Source organism: Suricata suricatta, chromosome 8, assembly GCF_006229205.1.
Source record: "Suricata suricatta isolate VVHF042 chromosome 8, meerkat_22Aug2017_6uvM2_HiC, whole genome shotgun sequence".
Taxonomy (NCBI): domain Eukaryota; kingdom Metazoa; phylum Chordata; class Mammalia; order Carnivora; family Herpestidae; genus Suricata; species Suricata suricatta.
Window position 1 is genome coordinate 99,643,112 of NC_043707.1, and position 18,804 is coordinate 99,661,915.

The 18,804-nt window shown below is 44.9% G+C and overlaps 1 protein-coding gene across 4 annotated transcripts in view; it reads left to right on the forward strand.

The window, feature by feature from the left end:
* YIPF1 (Yip1 domain family member 1) overlaps window positions 1-18,804 on the forward strand; it is a 36,146-nt gene that overhangs the window by 10,526 nt on the left and 6,816 nt on the right. For all 4 annotated transcript variants that reach the window (XM_029946169.1, XM_029946167.1, XM_029946170.1 and 1 more), the window contains 4 exons: window positions 4,424-4,540; window positions 7,999-8,165; window positions 8,522-8,704; window positions 13,196-13,293. In XM_029946169.1, the coding sequence (XP_029802029.1) occupies window positions 4,424-4,540; window positions 7,999-8,165; window positions 8,522-8,704; window positions 13,196-13,285 (557 nt within the window). In that variant the 3' untranslated portion in view covers window positions 13,286-13,293. The remainder of the gene's footprint in view (window positions 1-4,423; window positions 4,541-7,998; window positions 8,166-8,521; window positions 8,705-13,195; window positions 13,294-18,804) is intronic.

Sequence of the window (18,804 nt, forward strand, 5' to 3'; positions counted from 1 at the left end):
TGAATTTGATGGCACTTAAACTCGACTATGAAATTACTAGGGGAGCCTGAGTGGTTCAGTTGGTTAAGTGTCCGACTCTTGATTTCAGCTCATAAGATTGTGATCTTACGGTTTGTGGGATCAAGCCCCACATCAGGCTCTGCACTGAGAGTGTGGAAAGAGAATCCTCCTTAGGATTCTTTGTCTCCTTCTCTCTTTGCCCCTCCCCCACTGGTTGGTCATTCTCTCTCTTTCAAAATAAATAAATAAATAAATTAATTAATTAATTAAATAAACTTTTTTTTTAACTAAATTTTTTTTAACATTTATTTATTTTCAAAAGAGAGAGAGACATAGCATGAGAGGGGAGGGACAGAGAGAGAAGGAGACACAGAATCTGAAGCAGGCTCCAGGCTGCGAGCTGTCAGCACACAGCCCAACGTGGGGCTCAAACTTATGGACCATGAGATCATGACCTGATCTGAAGTCACTTAACTGACTAAGCCACTCAGGCACCCCATAAATACATAAACTTTAAAAAAAGGGAAAAAAATTCCTACACCACAAAATAAACACAAGCAAAGTAAATAAATAAGTAAATAAACCACAGACCAGAGATAATATTTGTAATTATCATAAGCAACAAAGAATGAAAAGCAAGAGTATTTTTAGAACTCCTACCAATTATAAGAATAAAACTAATTATAAGTTGTGAGGGCTAATGAGCAATTCACAGAAAAAGAAACCCAAATCGCTAACAAATATATGAAAAGATACTTAGCCCCACCTATAATTAAGGAAATAAAAACAAAACAAGAGGGGCGCCTGGGTGGCTCAGTCGGTTAAGCCTCTGACTTCGGCTCAGGTCAAATCTCACGTTCGTGGGTTCGAGCCCCATGTCAGGCTCTGTGCTGACAGCTAGCTCAGAGCCTGGAGCCTGCTTCCGGTTCTGTGTCTCCTTCTCTCTCTGCCCCTCCCCCTCTCATGCTCTGTCTCTCTCTGTATCAAAAACAAATAAAAACATAAAAAAAATTAAAAAAAAAACAAAACAAGAGATTATATTATGCGCATTTTAGCAAACATACAAATTGGCTTGTCTTCATTCATTCACTTAATATATATTGAACACACATATAGCAGTGAGAAAAACACAAAACTTCTTGCTCTGATGCAGTAGAATCCACTGAGCTTAATGATAAGTAAATGTAATAAGTCAGATGCATAGTATGCTAATGATAAATGGCAAGGTGAAAATTTTAAAGGACAAGTAATACTTGTGTAGGTGCATGGACTTGAAATTTAAAAAAATTTTAAGAGGTGAATTTTGAGTAAACACCTGGACAGATTGGGAGCAACACGTGTAGATATGTAAGGGGAAGGCGTCTGAATCAGTGAACACAGCAGCACGAAGGCCCTGAGGCAGGAATTTGCTTCATATGCTCAGAGAACAGCAGAGACCAGTGTGACGGGGCCAGAGGGAAGAAGGGAGCCGGGAGATGAGGTTGGAGAGACACCATGGAGGGGTAAGTTGTGTAGCATCTTGGTCACAGTGAGAACTTCAGCTTTTACTTGAGTGAGAAGCCATTCGAGGGTTTGAGCAGAAGAATGACACACCCTTCAGGCAGGTTTTCAGAAACATTGGTACCAAACGTTGTCAAGATTGTGCAGCAGTGGGAACTAATGTGTGTCTGGTGGGTGGGTAAGTGGTACACAAATGGGAGCCATTTGAAGATGCTCGTAGCCTACAAATTGGCATTTCCACGCCTAGATGTATGGTCTTAGAGAAACACACAGACATCAAAGAAGATACATAGAAGGGTATTATTCACTGCAGCAACAGTGCTTGTAATAGCAAATATTTGGAAACAAGATGTTCATCAGCAGGAGAAGGTAAATTGTGGTGTATTCACACATAGACTTCTGTAGTTTTTAAGAATGAATGAGATCTGTGGGCATCAATGTGGCTAACTCTCAGAACAGGGGTAGATGAAGAAAGGCACGTTTTTGAAGGATGTGATAGTATGATCCCATTAGAAAGGTTTGAAAAAGTAGCAAGTGAGCACACCAGTGTCTGTCTTAACATTCTTTGTGCTTTTCTGTATGTTAGAAATATTTTATAATATCAAAATGCACAATACAGGCTACATTAACACTCCTTCCCACCCCACCCTACTCTCATAAGAGTAGAATTTGGCAGGAAAGAGGGAAAGAGAAGGCGTACAAAGCAACCTGGCAGGGCCTGGGATGAGTAGGAGGTGGTGTGTCCCTGGAATCCGAGCTTCCTGTTTGCCTACAGGCACAGGACTCAGCGACTACACCTGTTGGGTATCATTGTGTCCGTCGCACCTGGCCCAGGGTCTGGAGGACAGTGGGTTCTTACACATAATCTGCACTGTCAGAGCAGAGCCTGACGTGGAACTCAGTCTCCAGACCATGAGATCATGACCGGAGCCAAAATCAGGAGTCGGACGCTTAACCGATAGAGCCACCCGGTTGCCCCCTCTGCTTTCTAGTTATAGGCACTATAATATTTTGGCCACTTGTGGTCATATGCTTGGATGGTCTCAGCCCATTGACAACACATGGTCATTTTTGTTCATTTTTTTCAAACAAAGCTTTTGGGGATTTAAAAAAATTTTTTTTAATGTTTTATTTATTTTTGATACAGAGAGAGACAGAGCATGAGAGGGGGAGGGGCAGAGAGAGAAGGAGACACAGAACTGGAAGCAGGCTCCAGGCTCTGAGCTGTCAGCACAGCTAATGCACAGAGCCTGACGCGGGGCTCGAACCCACGAACGTGAGATCTGACCTGAGCCGAAGTCGGAGGCTTAACCGACTGAGCCACCCGGGCGCCCCTGGGGATTTTTTTAAATCATTGAATTGTAGGAATTTTTCTTTTTTGGCCTTATTTGTTTGTTGCATCTTTTATATGGTTGGTACTCAGAATAATACAGTGAACAAGATTTAGTCCTTGGCTGTAGCAGAGTTTGCAGGCTAGTGAGTCAACAGCAGTATATGGAAAGCCAGGGTTGGTGATTCTTTGGAGTGTCCCAGTTGATTGCTTGGGCTCCCTTTTCCCCCTTCAAAAGCCAGCTTGCTTTGAGAAGTGCTAACCCATTTCTGCTAGTCACATCCTGCGACACAGTAATTTTCTGAACTTTGTGATAGGTCAGGGTGCCTGCAGTTATTCCAAAAGGTGTTGCAAAGTATTGGTGAAATCAAAAAATAAAATTCATACAGTTTATTAGAATTGTAATACACACATTTCAATTTAAAATTCTTTATTTGTTTTGTAGTATTTATTTATTGTTCTTATTTGTTTTGTAGTATTTTTTCTAGATAAGGAGAAACAAGGGTACTGTTCATGAAATCAAATGAAATGCAAAAGGGATTTGCAAAGCATGGTATACTCATTCACTGAGTGGAATACTCGATAATCACTAAAGTAGAATAAACTGATTCTTTTAAATGTTTATTTTTGAGAGGGAGAGAGAGACAGAGCATGAACAGGGGAGGGGCAGAGAGAGAGGGAGACACAGAATCTGAAGCAGGCTCCAGCCTGAGGCTCAAACCCATGAACCATGAGATCATGACCTGAGCCCAAGTCGGACACTTAACCCACTGAGCCACCCAGGCGCACCGTAGAATAAGCTGATTTTTATGAATAGCTATGGTAGAATCCGTAGAATATATTAAAGTGAAAATAGTACTAATCATTTATATAAACACACATACAAAATAGAAATCTCTGGCAGGATTCACCAGAAACTGGCTATGGGAGCGAGCTCTGGGGAGGAGAAATGTACAGAGCCAGGGAATAGAGAGAGAAGGAATTTACTTTTCTATATATTCCCTTTGTACCTGTTGAACACTGAACCGTGTGCAGCTATTGCTTTTTCATTAAAAAGAAAAGCCTTAAACACATATTACATGCTCACATACAACCATGACAAACTGCTAGATTAAATGAACTCTTCCCCAAAGTGTTCTGCTTACATTGCTCTTTCGTTTAGACCACATAAGAACCTGTCTGATTTAAGTTCTTTTTTTGCTGGCGTTCATTAACATTTGGCACTTAGATAAGGGAAGTTAACCTTTGCTTTCTGTATCCCGATGGTGAAGATTTAACAAAATGTCCATGAGTTTCTGGATAATCCTCTAATAAAAGAAGCTATAAACAAATTAGTGTTTTTATTCAGCTAATTGTGGAAGGTATTTTGGCCTTTTCATTCCAGTCTCCCCTGTCTTTAATGCATCTAATTGCTGAGTTGTGTGTTTGACCTTTTATAAGAGAAAATTCCCATTAAGTGAGTACTGATTGCATCTAAAATTCATTTTCCCTTGCTTATATGAATAGGACGAGGGAGATAAGAAATTCCGTAAGTAAGAGTCTATAAGCTGGTGCTTCATTTTTTTGGTCTGAGTTTTCTGGTTTTCTTTGCAGGCCCCTTTTGGATATGCGCGACATTGGTCTTTGCCATAGCAATTAGTGGGAATCTTTCCAACTTCTTAATCCATCTGGGAGAGAGGACCTACCATTATGTGCCCGAATTCCGAAAAGGTTGGTGAATAGCTGGACTCACTTGGAATGCTTTCAGTTTGTTACCATGAGCTCCTTTCAGTGATTCTCGGGCCCCATCTCTAGGTGCCGCAGCCCCTGCTTTTTGTATTAAAGGTTTCAGACATCCTTATCACTACACTGTTTACCACCCGTCTGTGTAGATCGACATGATCCTTTTTTATGGTGGTAATATACACATAACATAAAATCTACCATTTTACCTATTCAAGCGTGCAATTCAGTGGCATTGAGTACGTTCACAGTATTGTGAATCCACATATCTTTTGGAAAGCTGTAAGGCCAGGCCAAACAGCAGTTGGAGTTTATTCAAAGCAAAATGTGCAAAGTAAGTAAAAAGCAGTGTGCATGAAAGTCTCCATTGTTGCATTATTTGTGTTGCCCAGATGTTGGGAACAATGCGGGCATTGTTGTTTAAGTCATGGTGACTCAACTAGCTGGGTCTGTAGCCACTAATTATGAAGCGCTTAGAACCATGTGGAAAACTGATAATTCAAAATGATGCCTGTGCTGTTAGCGACTCTGTGAAAGAGGAGTCTGCAAATGGTCAGGGGCTAGAAGGGAGAACGTAGAAACGAATCTGTCCTAGTGGTGGGCCTCTGGATGACATTGTTTTAAAACTTTATTTCTTGTGGCAGTATTGGGTAATCATACAAAGAAAGAAAGAAAAAATGAAAGAAACAGCTATTTAGGGACTTGTAGGTGACAGCCACCCTAAAATGAGGAAGTTGGGCTTTATAGGAGATTGATGTGTAACACTGCCCCTCCTTCCCTCCCCCGCCCCCCTGCCTGCGGCCCCGTTGAGAGGCTGTGTGCAGAGTCTGAGAGCACAGTCTCTGAATCGGGTCACTGGCTTCAAGTTCCATTTCCATCACTCATTAGCCTCTACTTGTTGGGAAAGTTATTTCATCTCTCTCGACCTCAGATTCCTTATCAGTGAAATGGGAACAATAATATTTATATTATGGGGCCATTATAAGAATAAAGAGTTGCTGTGTGTAAAGAGGTTGGAATAGTGCCTTGTACAAAAAAGAGTTCATACACATACACATGTACGTGTGTATAGGAAGATATGTGGTCCCTTCTGTGTGTGTGTGTGTGTATGTGTGTGTCCACATATCCCTCTACCCTCCATGCCCACTTTCATGGAGTCAGTCCTGCTTTATTTCCAGCCCCATTTGTCAAATGATCCTGGTTTGAGTTTAACTCAATAAATGTTATTCATGAGATACAGACCCTGCCTTCAGGTTAAGTAAACAATGATTAAGTAAGGAAAGTCAGGTAAATGAATATTGCTGTGAATGGTGTGTGTCAGTTTCTCTATCTCGGGTATGTGTAGGCATGTTGACATAAAAGAAGGAGTGAATTCCCTGCCGAGGGTTTGGAAGCTCAGGAGAGGTTTTTTCTTTTCTCATCCTCCTTGGTTGGACAGTATAAGGGAATCACGGGATGAAGCTACAATTAAGATAGTCGTCGACTCTATCAATAACATTTTCCCATTTTATGTAAAGAGTATACATCCACACATCCAAGGTCAGATCCTGCTTCTACCACTTGTTATTTGGCCTTGACCAAACCACTTCTCTGATCCTATTTCCTCATCTCTAAAATGAAGATGTAGATTATGTGAAATAATGTATTTACATATCAGTTAATGATATGAAAAGCTAATTCTTGAATGAGGATTTATCAGTGTTACAAGTATATTTGTTTTTATTCATTGAATTCTCCTAGTGATCTTTTTTTTAAGTTGTTTATTTTGAGAGAGAGAAAGAAAGAGTGAGATTGATGGTATGAGAGGGTGTGCACACATGTGAGCTCGAGAGGGTCAGAGAGAGAGGGAGAGAGAGAGAATCTCAAACGGGCTCTGAACTGTCAGTGTGGAGCCTGGATAGGCACTCAATCCCATGAACCATGAGCTCATATGACCTGAGCTGAAATCAAGAGATGGACACTTAACTGACTAAGACACCCAGGAGCCCCTCATTCTCCTAGTAATCTTAGAAGGTAGTATACTATGATAATTCCCATGAGGAAACTGAGGCAGGAAAGTTAAGTAATTCACCACCCAGTGTTACTTAGTTGTAAGTGGCAGGGCTAGGTAGAACTCTTGGAATCCACATGCAGAGTTCTGTGGCCTTAACTGTTATACAGCGTTGCCTCTCAATAAAATGCTCTGTGAAATGCCTACACCCAGTGGTTGGCTGTAGGCATATAGGTAATTCCCTTCCCCTTCCTTTAGTTATTTAAAAAAAAAAAAAGGCAGTATAGCAGGAGAATTACGTTTGGCTTGATGAGAGAGTTCCCAGTATGAACGATCTCATCTGGGAGCTGAAAATGTTTGGACCAATCACATGTCTTTTTTTTTCTGTTTTTTATTTTTGTTATTTTTGAGAGACAGAGAGACAGCATGAGCAAGGGAGGGTCAGAGAGAGAGGGAGACAGAGAATCTGAAACAGGCTCCAGGCTCTAAGCTAGCTGTCAGCACAGAGCCCAACGTGGGGCTCGAACCCACGAACCACGAGATCATGACCTGAGCTGAAACCGGATGCTCAACCAACTGAGCCACCCAGGCGCTCCCCAATCACATGTCTTAACCAGAGTCTGGCTACAATTGCTTAGGGTGCCTTTGTGCTTGTCAAGAGCGTTAAGTGCACTACTTACTGATTTTCTCATAGGCAGGGCTGGTGCCAAGGGCTTAGCCACACTTTATGGTCTCTCCACTCCAGAAGAGGGAAAATGAATATTGTGGAGCACGGTGCTACTGGAGGAGGAGGAGGAGGGGGAAGGGGGAGGAGGAGGAGGAGAAGGAGGAAGGGACTGTAATAGACTGAACATTGCTGTTCTGAGGAGCCGCTAGGTAGCATTTCTACCGCAGACACAGAATTACTTAAAGAAGAAAGTAAAAGTGAAGAATCTGTCGAGCAACTCATCCATGAACTACAACTCCCTATTTCAGGGACCGCAGGCTCTCTAAATAGCACGCAGAGCAGGTTAATCTGTACCCAGGGCATTTTAATACATTTGCTCAAGACATCAGTGTCAGCTCCTGTTATACTAGGAAAGAGGATGTGTTCTTCCAAGGGGATAGTTGGCTTTCATTTGATTGAAATGCTTGGTATGTTTAAACGCTTGTATTGAGGCCCTCTGAAGTCTTTTGGTTGCACAATTCAGTTGTTTAGTACTGTTAGTTGTTCTTCAACAAATTACAAACACCAAGTGAGAGACCACTGGTCCTCCCACAAAGGCTAACTCAACACAGCCCTAGAGTGCCTGCTCTGTGGCACACTGGGCCAGGGAATGGGGCTGGTAAGACCCGATCCCGCGATCCAGTGATGCAGGAGCACATGCTAGGAAGTAAGTCCAGTAAGGCATTAGAAGTGCTCATATCGTAGTGAAAGGCATGATGCGGATTAAAACTTGTGTCCTGTCCTCCTCAGTGTCCATAGCGGCCACAATCATCTATGCCTATGCTTGGCTGGTTCCTCTCGCACTCTGGGGTTTCCTCGTGTGGAGAAACAGCAAGGTCATGAACATCGTTTCCTATTCGTTTTTGGAGATTGTGTGCGTCTACGGATACTCACTCTTCGTTTATATCCCCACAGCAGTAAGTACTATACTCATTCTGCAGGATGCCCTGGGCTTGCCGGACATTCAGCTGGCGTCATCATTTCTAGCGTGTCACCGATGCACACCTGGAAAATACCATTTGAATTTAGGAGTGCAGCGGGCAGGGGGAGAGGGAGCCAGGCGCCTTCGCTGGATCCGGAGCCCTTTGTTGTGAGAGCACGCACCTCAGTCTGCGTGCTGGGGTGTTTCTCCAGCTGTACTGAGAAACCCCAGTGGCAGAGGGGGCCCAGCTGCTCACTGGCTCGGGGCCTTTACAAACACATGCGCCTGGAATGAACAAACGCCTCTCCGAACTGCCTCCCAAAAAGCTCTCCCCATCCTCCTGTCTTTCAGGTGCTGTGGATTATCCCCCAGAAAGCGGTTCGTTGGATTCTAGTCATGATTGCCCTGGGCATCTCAGGCTCGGTCTTGGCGATGACATTTTGGCCAGCTGTCCGGGAGGATAACCGGCGCGTTGCACTGGCCACGATCGTGGCAATTGTGTTGCTTCACACGCTGCTTTCCGTGGGCTGCTTGGTACGGTCTCGGTGCTGCGGTCCTCCTGTGTGCGCTAGATACAGATGCTGAAGGATGTCCACGTGTTATTCACAACGAACAGTCTTTAAGACGGGCTCCATAAAATTAATATTGTTTTAAATAGACTGTCCTCATTGAGAAGTGGTAAATTGATGAGAATTTGATGGTAATCTCTGGCTTTACCTAACTTCTGAAATTTGGTAAGGTATGGAGTCTGGCCAGAGGAAGTGGGGTGGATGAGTGTCTGTGAGAGGTCGGGGAGCGGGGGTCGGGGGAAGGTCTCTGCATGTACCTAGAAAGAGTTTTGAAATTTCAAGTTCCATAGGTGGAAAGCATGAGGATGGAGTCAAGTTAGGAAAAATGAGATATTTTTAAGGTGAATAACATTTAAACGAAGTTTTGAGTTCACGTATTTTGGTGTCTTTTTAGGGAGAGCATGTGCTTTTCAGTCAGACAGGCCCAGATTGAAGACCAGCTCTGTCACTCTCTGGCTGTGTGTGCTTGGCCATGGTGCCTAACTCCTCTGAATCTGGACGTCTTAATCTGTAACATGGGCATAAAATTTCCTGCCACCTAGGGTTGTTCTGAGGGTAAAATAAAATAGTACCTATAAAACAGTTGATATTGAACTTGTCCCACAAATGCCCATAAGTTAGGTACCTTTCCCTTGGTCCTAAGGAAACACTGTTTTATATCTTCTGTGCACATTGCACATGAAAATTGCTGTCCATGGTCTTAACAAGGCCTGACACGGGTTTGTAGAGAACACGGAGTCCAAGAATGTTAAGGTCACTGATGAAGGAAAGGATGTGCCCACAGGAGGATCTCCATATTGTGTGTGTCCAGACCCTTGGACAGGTTTTACCATTGTGGGAGTAAATATTTCTTTGGCACCATTTGATCCATGATATTTTTGTGTAGACAACCCGGCTCATTAATAAGATCCCGATACTTGATCATTGAATACGTCTCATAAAAAGTGCCAGGTTCTGAAACACAGACCTGGTTTATGTGCACTTTACATGTCTCAGCTTTAAATTCTCGAGACAGAGCACTACTGGTTTGACTCGTGGCAGAGTGACACCATTAATTTTGGGCACTTGGAGTCCCTGGGCTGATCCCTTGTAATGCTGCTGCGGCCTTTCTTGACCTTTCTGTCTGCTGAGGGAGGATGTCTTTTCTCACTGTAGCCCTCCTCTGGTGTCTCCCCATGTCTCTCTTGAAAATTTCCCCCCATATACCTAGTTGAGGAGTTGGTGGAGAGGAGGAGGCAAGACAGGAAGCATTGCTGTGTTCAGTTCTGTGAAGAATGGAGAGGGGCGTGGCCGATCAGACAGAGGGGCAGGGAGGGGTGGTGGGGGTAATATTATTGAGAACCTGTTTCCTTTGGTACGGGTGGCAGGATCTCTTACCTCCTATGCCTGTTACTCCCTTTTGGAGTAAATGACACTGAAGTGAGGATTTACCTGCCCGTCTTGCTGCGCTGGAACTTGCTGGAAGAGAGCACTGTAATGCACTATATATTATAAATGTATAGAAATTATGGCACTATAATTTCTATAATGAAATAGAGCACTGGACTGAGCTTAGCTTTGTGGGCCTAGGCGAGTGACTTCATTCTCAGAACTCTGGCTTCCTTCCTTCTTTGTCATGGAGATTCATATTTTGGAGGCTCTTGGGAGACTCCGTGAGATGGCTCTGAGAGCCCTTCATATGTGGTGAGGGGTTCTTCAGATGTAAGTAAGTTACCAGGAGAGGCCTGCGTGATCGAGGCTGCCAAGGCCACTCTGACGCCTATTCCTCCTGAGTGCCCCAGTGAGAGCAGTCCGAGGTCACACAGCTCGAAAGACCGGGCCCTTCCATTGGTGCCTCTCACCGGCATCTTCCCGCCTCTCTCCAGAATGTCTCTTCCCTCATACACCTGGCTGGGAAGTTGGAGGAGAGAAGGAGGCAGAGAGAAGGCCTCTCGTTCACTTCTACGGAACTCCGAGGAGCCGGGCACGTTGGATGATGGAGCAGGGAGGGAATTGCAGGTGTAGGACCCCCTCTTGGAGGGAGGCGAGTTTTCTCCTCCTCGTGGAAGGGAACCATCCTGTGATCAGGTGTTTAGCCAGGGGCCCCCTGTCCCTGGGGTTTTGCTCTCTATGCCGGACATGGCTTCCTCTCGTCTCTTCTGGAGATGTGCAGTGCAAGAGGCTGAAGCAGACGTTAGGAGACGGGATCTGGTCCCAGCTCCGTCACTCCCTGCTGTGGTTATTTCCCCTCTCTGGACCCTACCTCCTCACTTAGAAAACGGAGCGGCAGGAACATCTTTACTTTTGTAAGGATGGAGTGATACGTGCAACATGAGCAATACAAGGCGTGCAAACGGCAGACATTATTATTATTGGAAGGGCAGAAGGGAGAAGAATTGGCAGGGGAGGGGCACTGGCTGGCCCGCACAACTTGGCTCTGCACTCTGCCCCCAGGAGGCGCGGATTGCTGGTTTTAAAGCTTCAATATACTAAAGTGTATGACAGCCCTCTATGTGCTGAGGGCCCCTCAGGGCTCACAGCTGTATGCTAAGTTGGTAGTAGGACACTCCTGGTGGGGCGGACTAAGGATGCACCCTTCCGGTGCACCTTGACTGGTGTATTTGAGATGGACGAGCCTGTGTTTGCTGTGGTTACTGCTGATAGTGGTCAGTCCTGTGCCCTAAATCTGCCAGGGTACACTCCGAGCCTTACTCCTAGAAAACTGTGATGTTTCATCCTGAGACCTCCACAGTGCCTAGATCTAGACTGGGTGCAGTCTACCACCCTGAACATGCTTGATCTCCTCTGATCTAGACTTGGCATAGAGGTAGATGCCAAATTGCAGGCTGCACTGGAAAAGAGAAGAACATAGATCTTGGAGCCGGACACAACCAGTTGAAGCCCTTAGACACAGGGTTGTGTAGCCTTGGGAAAATCTCTATCTTTTTGAGCCTCTACTTGCTTATCTTTAAAATGGGGATAAAATTGCCTATTCCAGGATTATCGAGTAGATTAGTGGTCTATGCCCTTGGTGCACAGTAGGCACTCCCTGAATGACAGCTGTGGCTATTACTAAGTGTGGAATTAATGAGCGAATGAGTCATAGAATTATAGTTTGCCCTTAGACATCATTTTTTCCACTCCTTCCATTTCACAGATTAGAGAACTGAGACTCACAGGGATAGAGTGATTTGTCCAGGGTGACTGTATGAGTTACTAGCAAAGCCAAGTTTAGAACCTGGCCTCTTGGCTCCTTCCCTCTGATGAGGGTTTTGTCCAGTAGCTTGGAAGAAAGGCACTGTTTCTGCCTCATGAGGGCTTTGTGGCTCCACCTTCAAGACACTGGAAGGGCCCAACACTAGCAGCATGGCCCCTCGACCCACCTTAATTTAGGGACCATTCTTTCCCTGCCTCAGAAAACAAGTGCCGGAAGGGACCCTGGGAGGAAGGCTTTTAGAGCTAACAGAGTTGCTCAGGGAATGTGACTAACTAGAGGCGCTCTGCAGCTTGAAACTTTGAAATGGAATGTTGATGAGCTAACACAGAATAGGAATGTGTTGGGGAAAGCTCTAGTGTGTCATCCTGGTGCCCCCTTCTGGCTGATAGAGAGCAGAGATGGTGAAATGGTTCTTGACTTGGCTTTTTATCTATTTACTACTAATGCCCTGACTCCAAGGGGAATCACAAGTGCGCAGTGATCCTTGATCTATTAAGAGTTCACCTTTCCTTTGAACAACCCAGGTATTTTCCTGGGCTAAAGTCAAGATGCGCAGACCTTGAGACAGGTCAGACGATCCTCCTTGGTTTTTTCCCTCTTCCATCTTTTCCTGCTTTTTGACAGTTAAATTGTAGATGTTGAGTGGAAGCACTTATCAAACCTTTCATTTCCACGCTGAAGAATTATGAGAAGTCTTGCCTGGCGCTTTCTTTCAAAGGTCTTGACCAAGAGCCAGCGGGTTTAGAAGCGATCTGTCATAGTTCAGTTCATTAAGTATTGGCTGTTTACATAATGTGCCAGGCCCTGAGTCAGAGGTAGTGGCACCGGGACAAGAAGGACGCAGTCTTCACCCTGGAGGAGGGACTGTAAGGTAGTGATTAAAAGCCCGAGGAGCTTGGAGTCAGAAAAGACGCGACTCTCCCACTCATTGGCCATGTGCGCCTGATTGAATGACCGCCTCCCTGAGCCTCAGCTTCTCATTTGTCAAGTGAGAACAGCAATAGCACTCTCCTGGGATTGTTATGCAGATGAAGTCATGTGTAGTAAGTGCCCAATAAATAGTGGCTAAATTTTTGAAAGTTACAGTAGAGTAAGTGAGATGGACAGAAACAGGGCCGACTGTAGGTTAGTGGGATGACAGGTGTGACAGAGGGAAACGTGGGGCCCACCTGAGCCCAGAGGTACTATAAACATGAAGTCTAGAACACTCAAGCAGATCATGCTGTTTTAACTCCCCTCATGGGTTTCCTCCTCCTGCAGGCATACTTTTTTGATGCACCGGAGATGGACCACCTCCCCACAGTGACAGCTGCTCCAAACCAAACATTTGTAGCAGCCAAGGCCAGCTAAAAAGGAAAGTAAGAGATGTTTTTTCATTATATTTTTACTGTTTGATACAGTCAGAAATGGGCAAGTGCAGCACTTCCGTTCCTGTTAGCATCTAAACCAAAAGGGCAAGACCCTTTTGTCTTTCCATACGATTCACCGTGGTGTTTGTGCATGAGCATGTCTGCATATCTGTGTCCCTCCAGCTGAAGGCCTCAGCTGTGAAATCCATGTGGCCCTGGTTTGATAGACTTGGGAGGTGTGAGCTCTAAGCTTCTTTATTAGAGGAGCTCCTGCCTTCTGGTCCCAGCATCCCCTCCCCTCTGCCTTCTACCCCCTTTCCCAGGAGCACAGTGTGGAGGTGTTCTATTTGGTTACAGTCCTCGTGGTTTTTCTAGTTTTCCTGTGACTTCTCACCATGGCCTCAGACCCGGGGTGTGACTTCTCTTGAATTACTTGTGGGGTTCTCCAAAGCTTACACATCTCATGCATGGTTTGCTCTCTGGCCTCTTGGATGATTCCACTTCTGTGGTTAGCTCCTTTGGGAAGAGTACAGGGATAGGAGCCCATTCTTCCATGGCTTACTCTGTGCCTCCCTGTTCCAGCTCCTCCGTGTACCAAGGCTGCAGCCATGCTGAACTTCTGGCCCTTGCCAGAGCACATATGCCTTTGCACTTGCTGTTCCAGATGGCTGACATGTTCCCTCTCTTCCAACCATCATCACTTGCCTTGTGATCCTAGTATAGCTTGTATTATACATCACTGCTTATGGTGCTTGAAACACTAAGTGTTCACTGTGCGTCCATCTGCCTATTCATTTGTTCATTCATTGATTCATTTGTCCTCCACGGACTGGTATGTCCTCCTGAGGAATGAACTGTTCGACTCAGTTCCATGAGGACAAGAAATGGGTATTACCCTTTATCTTCATTGCTCACCACAACCCAGGGGGCGTTCATTAAATGTTTGTGGAGTGAATGAATGAAGCCATACTCTGCCCATGAGCTCCCTGTGAGCCAAGAACCTTTAATCTGTTTTGTAATCACTGGGTGACTCCTCTCCCAGAGTCACTGAGCATGGTGCAAACACCAGGGCCTTTAGAGTCAAGTGGAACTAAAATAAGACCCCAGCTCTACCTTGTACTGGCCATATACCTGGGGCAAGGAGCTTACTCTCTTGGAGCCTTGGCCAATGTAACTGTGAAATAAGGATGATACAACCCACACTCTAAGACTGCAGTGAAGGTTAGAGATCATGTTTATAAAAGCTCCTGGCACACAGTTAAGGTACTCAGTGGTGGACTCAAAGCTACCGCCCCTCCGAGAGTGGGAAAGTATTTGTGTTGAAATTTGGTGGTTCTCACTGATTTTACCTTCTGTAAAGCAACCAAATTTTTTCTCTTCATTGAGAAATTTGGGTTGCAGGCCTTGCAAATTGACAAGATATGGTTGGTCAAAGACATCTCTGGCAGGGTTGTTGGTAAGACAGTTGCCCTGACCAACGGAATAACTAGGGAACTATTGTACATGTCACAGCCACCTTCCCCTCTTCGTCTCTTCATGTAGGGATGTGATGTTAGAATCAAAGGTCAGAGCCCTTGCATATAGGATGGGCTTCCCTCCCCTTTCTATAATAAGGAAGCTGAGGCCAAGAGAGGACAGGGCCTTGCCCAAGGCCATCCTAGACTTCTGTAGCAAACCAACATGTGTATATCACATTTCATTCTACAAAATACTTTCCAGACCACTCTCTCTTTGTCCACTCTCACAGCCTCATTGACCCCATTGTATAGGTGAGGAAGTTGGACTTATGAAGTCTGAGTTGACTAAGTTTACCTACCTCTTAGACGCAGAGCTGGGACTCAAACACATGTTTTCTGGAGCCAATTCCTGAGGTCTTTCCAGTTTCCTACCTTTAAGGCTGATGTTCTTTTTACCAATAAAACTTGCAGGCTACCACTGCTAGCCTTTGGCCTCTTTTCTGAAGCCCTCCTTTGCTGGTCTAGAGATGCTTCAGTTCAGAAAATCCATACTTCTTTGATTGCACAACCAATCAAGTTAAGAATTTAAGGATTTGAGGGCTGTATTAATTATCTATTGCTGCCTAATACCATTACCTCAAACCTAGCACCTTAAATGGCACCCATTTATTAGTTTGCAGTTTCTGTGGGTCAGGAATCTGGGCATGGCTCAGCTTGGCTCTCACCTTCAGGCTCTCTTACAAGGCTGCACTCAAAGTGCTGCCCGGGGCTGGGGTCTCGTCTGAAAGCTGCACTAGAGAAGGATCTTCCTCCAAGCTCACATAGTCGGTGGCTGGGTTCACCTCCGTGTGACCTGTTAGACTGAAGGCCTTGCTATTGTCACCTGGAGGCTGTCCCCAGTTTCTTGCCCCTGGCCTCTCCATAGGATGACCGACACCATCAAAGTTGTAAATGGAGATAGTTGATGGCCTGTTCGGAAGACAGAAGATCTGTAACCTAAAGAAACCATGGAAATGTTACCTATCACCTTTGCTGTATTCTTTTGGTTAGAAGCAAGTTACAAGTCTTGCTCACACTCAGTGGGAGGGGATTACACAAAGGCATAAATACCGGGAGGCAGGGATCATTGGAGGGCATTTTTATATCATTTTATTTTTCAGCTTTATTAAGCTATCACTAGCAAATAAAATGGTAAGATATTTCAAGTGTGCGTCATGATGATTTGATACACGTATACATTGTGTGAAGGCCGTTTTGCAGTCTGTCTGCCGCAAGCACATACCCTAGTAATATGTGTGTCTTTAAAGTGTTTATGTGTTTTGTTGTCAATCCGTATAGTATCTATTAGAGCTTAGTTTCTTCTTTTTTGATAAGAAATAGATATTAATAGAAGTTCTGAGATTTTTTTCTATGACCTCAGTGGGTTGTTTTTGCAGCCCACTGCCTTAGAACCAGCATGTGGCAGCTTGTTTGCCTCACAGTTTGATGGTCTGCACGCTCGTTCAGCTTCTCTTACAGATGGATTTCACTGACTGTGGGCAGAGAAGGCCCTGGGACAAGGTGGGTCTCTTCCCGAGACTGAGGTCTACGGGGAAGAGACTGAGTTTGATTGGCCTGACGCCTGCCTGGCACAGACAGAGCAAGTGCTCAGTTACCGTTGGGTGGTTGGACGTGACCCTTTGTAAGTCAAGGCAAGAGTGGGATGTGGGCTTTTACCAGAGGTGTTTCGGCTCACGGAGTCCTAGGCCCCATGTAATCTCTCGCTCAGTGTTTACTTGAGGCGACGCTGGCCCCCACGGGCCAGGCACTGGGGACCTAGAAAATCAGATGCAATCTGCCGCGGGGAGCCTTGGTCCATGGGTAAAATAGCTAAACAGATCATAAGCAGACTATGTGAGAAGGGCCCTACCCAAATTGTGAATTGATGAGCATGGTGAGAGCACAGAACCATGGGCTCATTTGGCCTGAGGGAAGGCTTCACAGAAGGGGTCTTGTTTGAGTCAGGACCTGGAGGTTGATCAGAAGCAAGCAATTACCAGTTTTTCTGAAGCGAGTAGTCAGCTTCCCATAGCATTTGGGAAGGTGAAGTCATAGGTAGTTCATTGGGACACAGTGATGCGATGTGGGCTCACATTGTGGAGAACAAGAAAATCTGAGCCCAGCTGGAGGATAGAGGTAGAGACTGCAGGGGCAGCAGTTGCTTGGGTCTCTGCATTGGCCGAGAATACCTGACATCAGCCTGGCGAGGGGCTCTTTCTGCCTGCTCCTGCACTGGCACTTGAGTTCCTTCCTTACATTTTATTACAAAGGCTCCGACTAATGTCCCAGGAGCTGTAAACCTTTAGAGAGTCAGAAGCTGTCATCTGAGAAAAGTCTGGACCTCAGGGCCTTTGCAGACCTCCCATCCTGATTTATACAAATTTGACGCCTTTGGCCTTTGCTCAGATCTATAAACTTGGGTGTCCGTGTCTCCATTTAGGCGTCATGTCTACAAATGAGATAGTGATGAACAGTATCTATGGACCTTCCCTGGCAGAAGCATCAATTGCTTTGCCAATGAGAGGGCTGTCCAGAGCCCCAGGCACTGCAGATTTATGAGCTGGCTGCCTTCTACTGTAATCTCCAACCTCCCAGCTTTCACTGAAAAAGAATGGCTTCTAATCTCGCAGATAACCTTCCTCATGTAAATCTGTGCATTGGAGGGCTTAGCCTGGCATGGATAATGGGGAGAGCTCTGCCTGGAAACTCAGGATCATAGAGGAGCCTCCGATTACTTGTGATCTGGAAAACTGCCCCTATGTGAGTCATCGAGATATTATAGAGAATATTTGGCTTTCTTCTTCCCTCCTTTCCTTCCTTCTTTCCTATGCTCTTTCTTTCCTTTTTAAAAATTAACTTGTCACCTGAGGGCCAGTGCCATTTCTTCTCTGAGCCAAGACCCTGTGGAAGCCTAGAAACTGTACCTTGGGAGTCTTACTTCGGCTCGTGGGAGGGAGTATCTGAAGGACCGCGTTCAGACGGGGCTGCCTTCCGAGGAGCAGTGACAAATGGAGGAAGGTGGCCAGCAGATAATTCCACTGCAGTGTGATAGGGCTTTCATAAGAGATCAGCCGAGGACTTGAGGAGATTCCTTGTAATTAAAACCCTCCTGATTTGATACATAGGTTTTATTGCAATCATCCTTTCACTCACTCTGGTCATGAGTGTCCTTTGTTCTGAAATCAGCTTTAACGTCGTGCTGCATCCTCTTTAGCAGAGCGTCCAGACAGCAGGACTTTATACCGTGGCCAACCCTGTTTTGTGCCGGCCGCTTATTGTTTTCCACACCATGTCTGAAAAGTCCCTGCCCAGAGAATCTATTTTCAGTTTCTGTGCTGTTTTTTTTCATTGCTCTTCTTCTTGGCTCTCTTTCTTTGAATTAAGTTGGGAGAACTTTAGATGGAGAGTGGGTCAACACAATAACTTCTTATTCCGTTTTAAACCTATTTAGTGGAAAGTCCTTAAACACGGGCAAAAGTAGAGTGAACAGTATAAGAATCCCCACATACTCATGGCTCACTTTCCAGTTTGTCAGCTCGTGGTCAGTCTTATTTCATCCATACACCCATCTCTTCCCTCTTATTCTTTTGAAGCAAATCTAAGGTATCCTATCATTTGATCCACAAATATTTAAATTCTGAATCTATAGAAGATACTTTAAAAAACATAAACATAATACCATAGTCACATCCAAAATAATTATAGCCCCTTAATGCAGACATACCTCCTTTTACTGAGCTTTGCTTATGGTGCTTCACAGATACTGTGCTTTTACAAATTAAAGATCTGTGGTAGCCCTGTGTTGAGCCAGGCCTATTGGCACCATTTTTCTAAAAGCATTTGCTCACTTCTTGTTTCTGTGTCATGTTTTGGTAATTCCTGCAATGTTTTAAACTTTTTCATTATTATATTTGTTACGGTGATCTGTGACCACTGCTCTTTGATGCTACTTCCTATTGTAGTTGTTTTGCGGTGCTGCAATCTATACCCATATAAGATGGTGAACTTAACCAAAAAAGGTTAT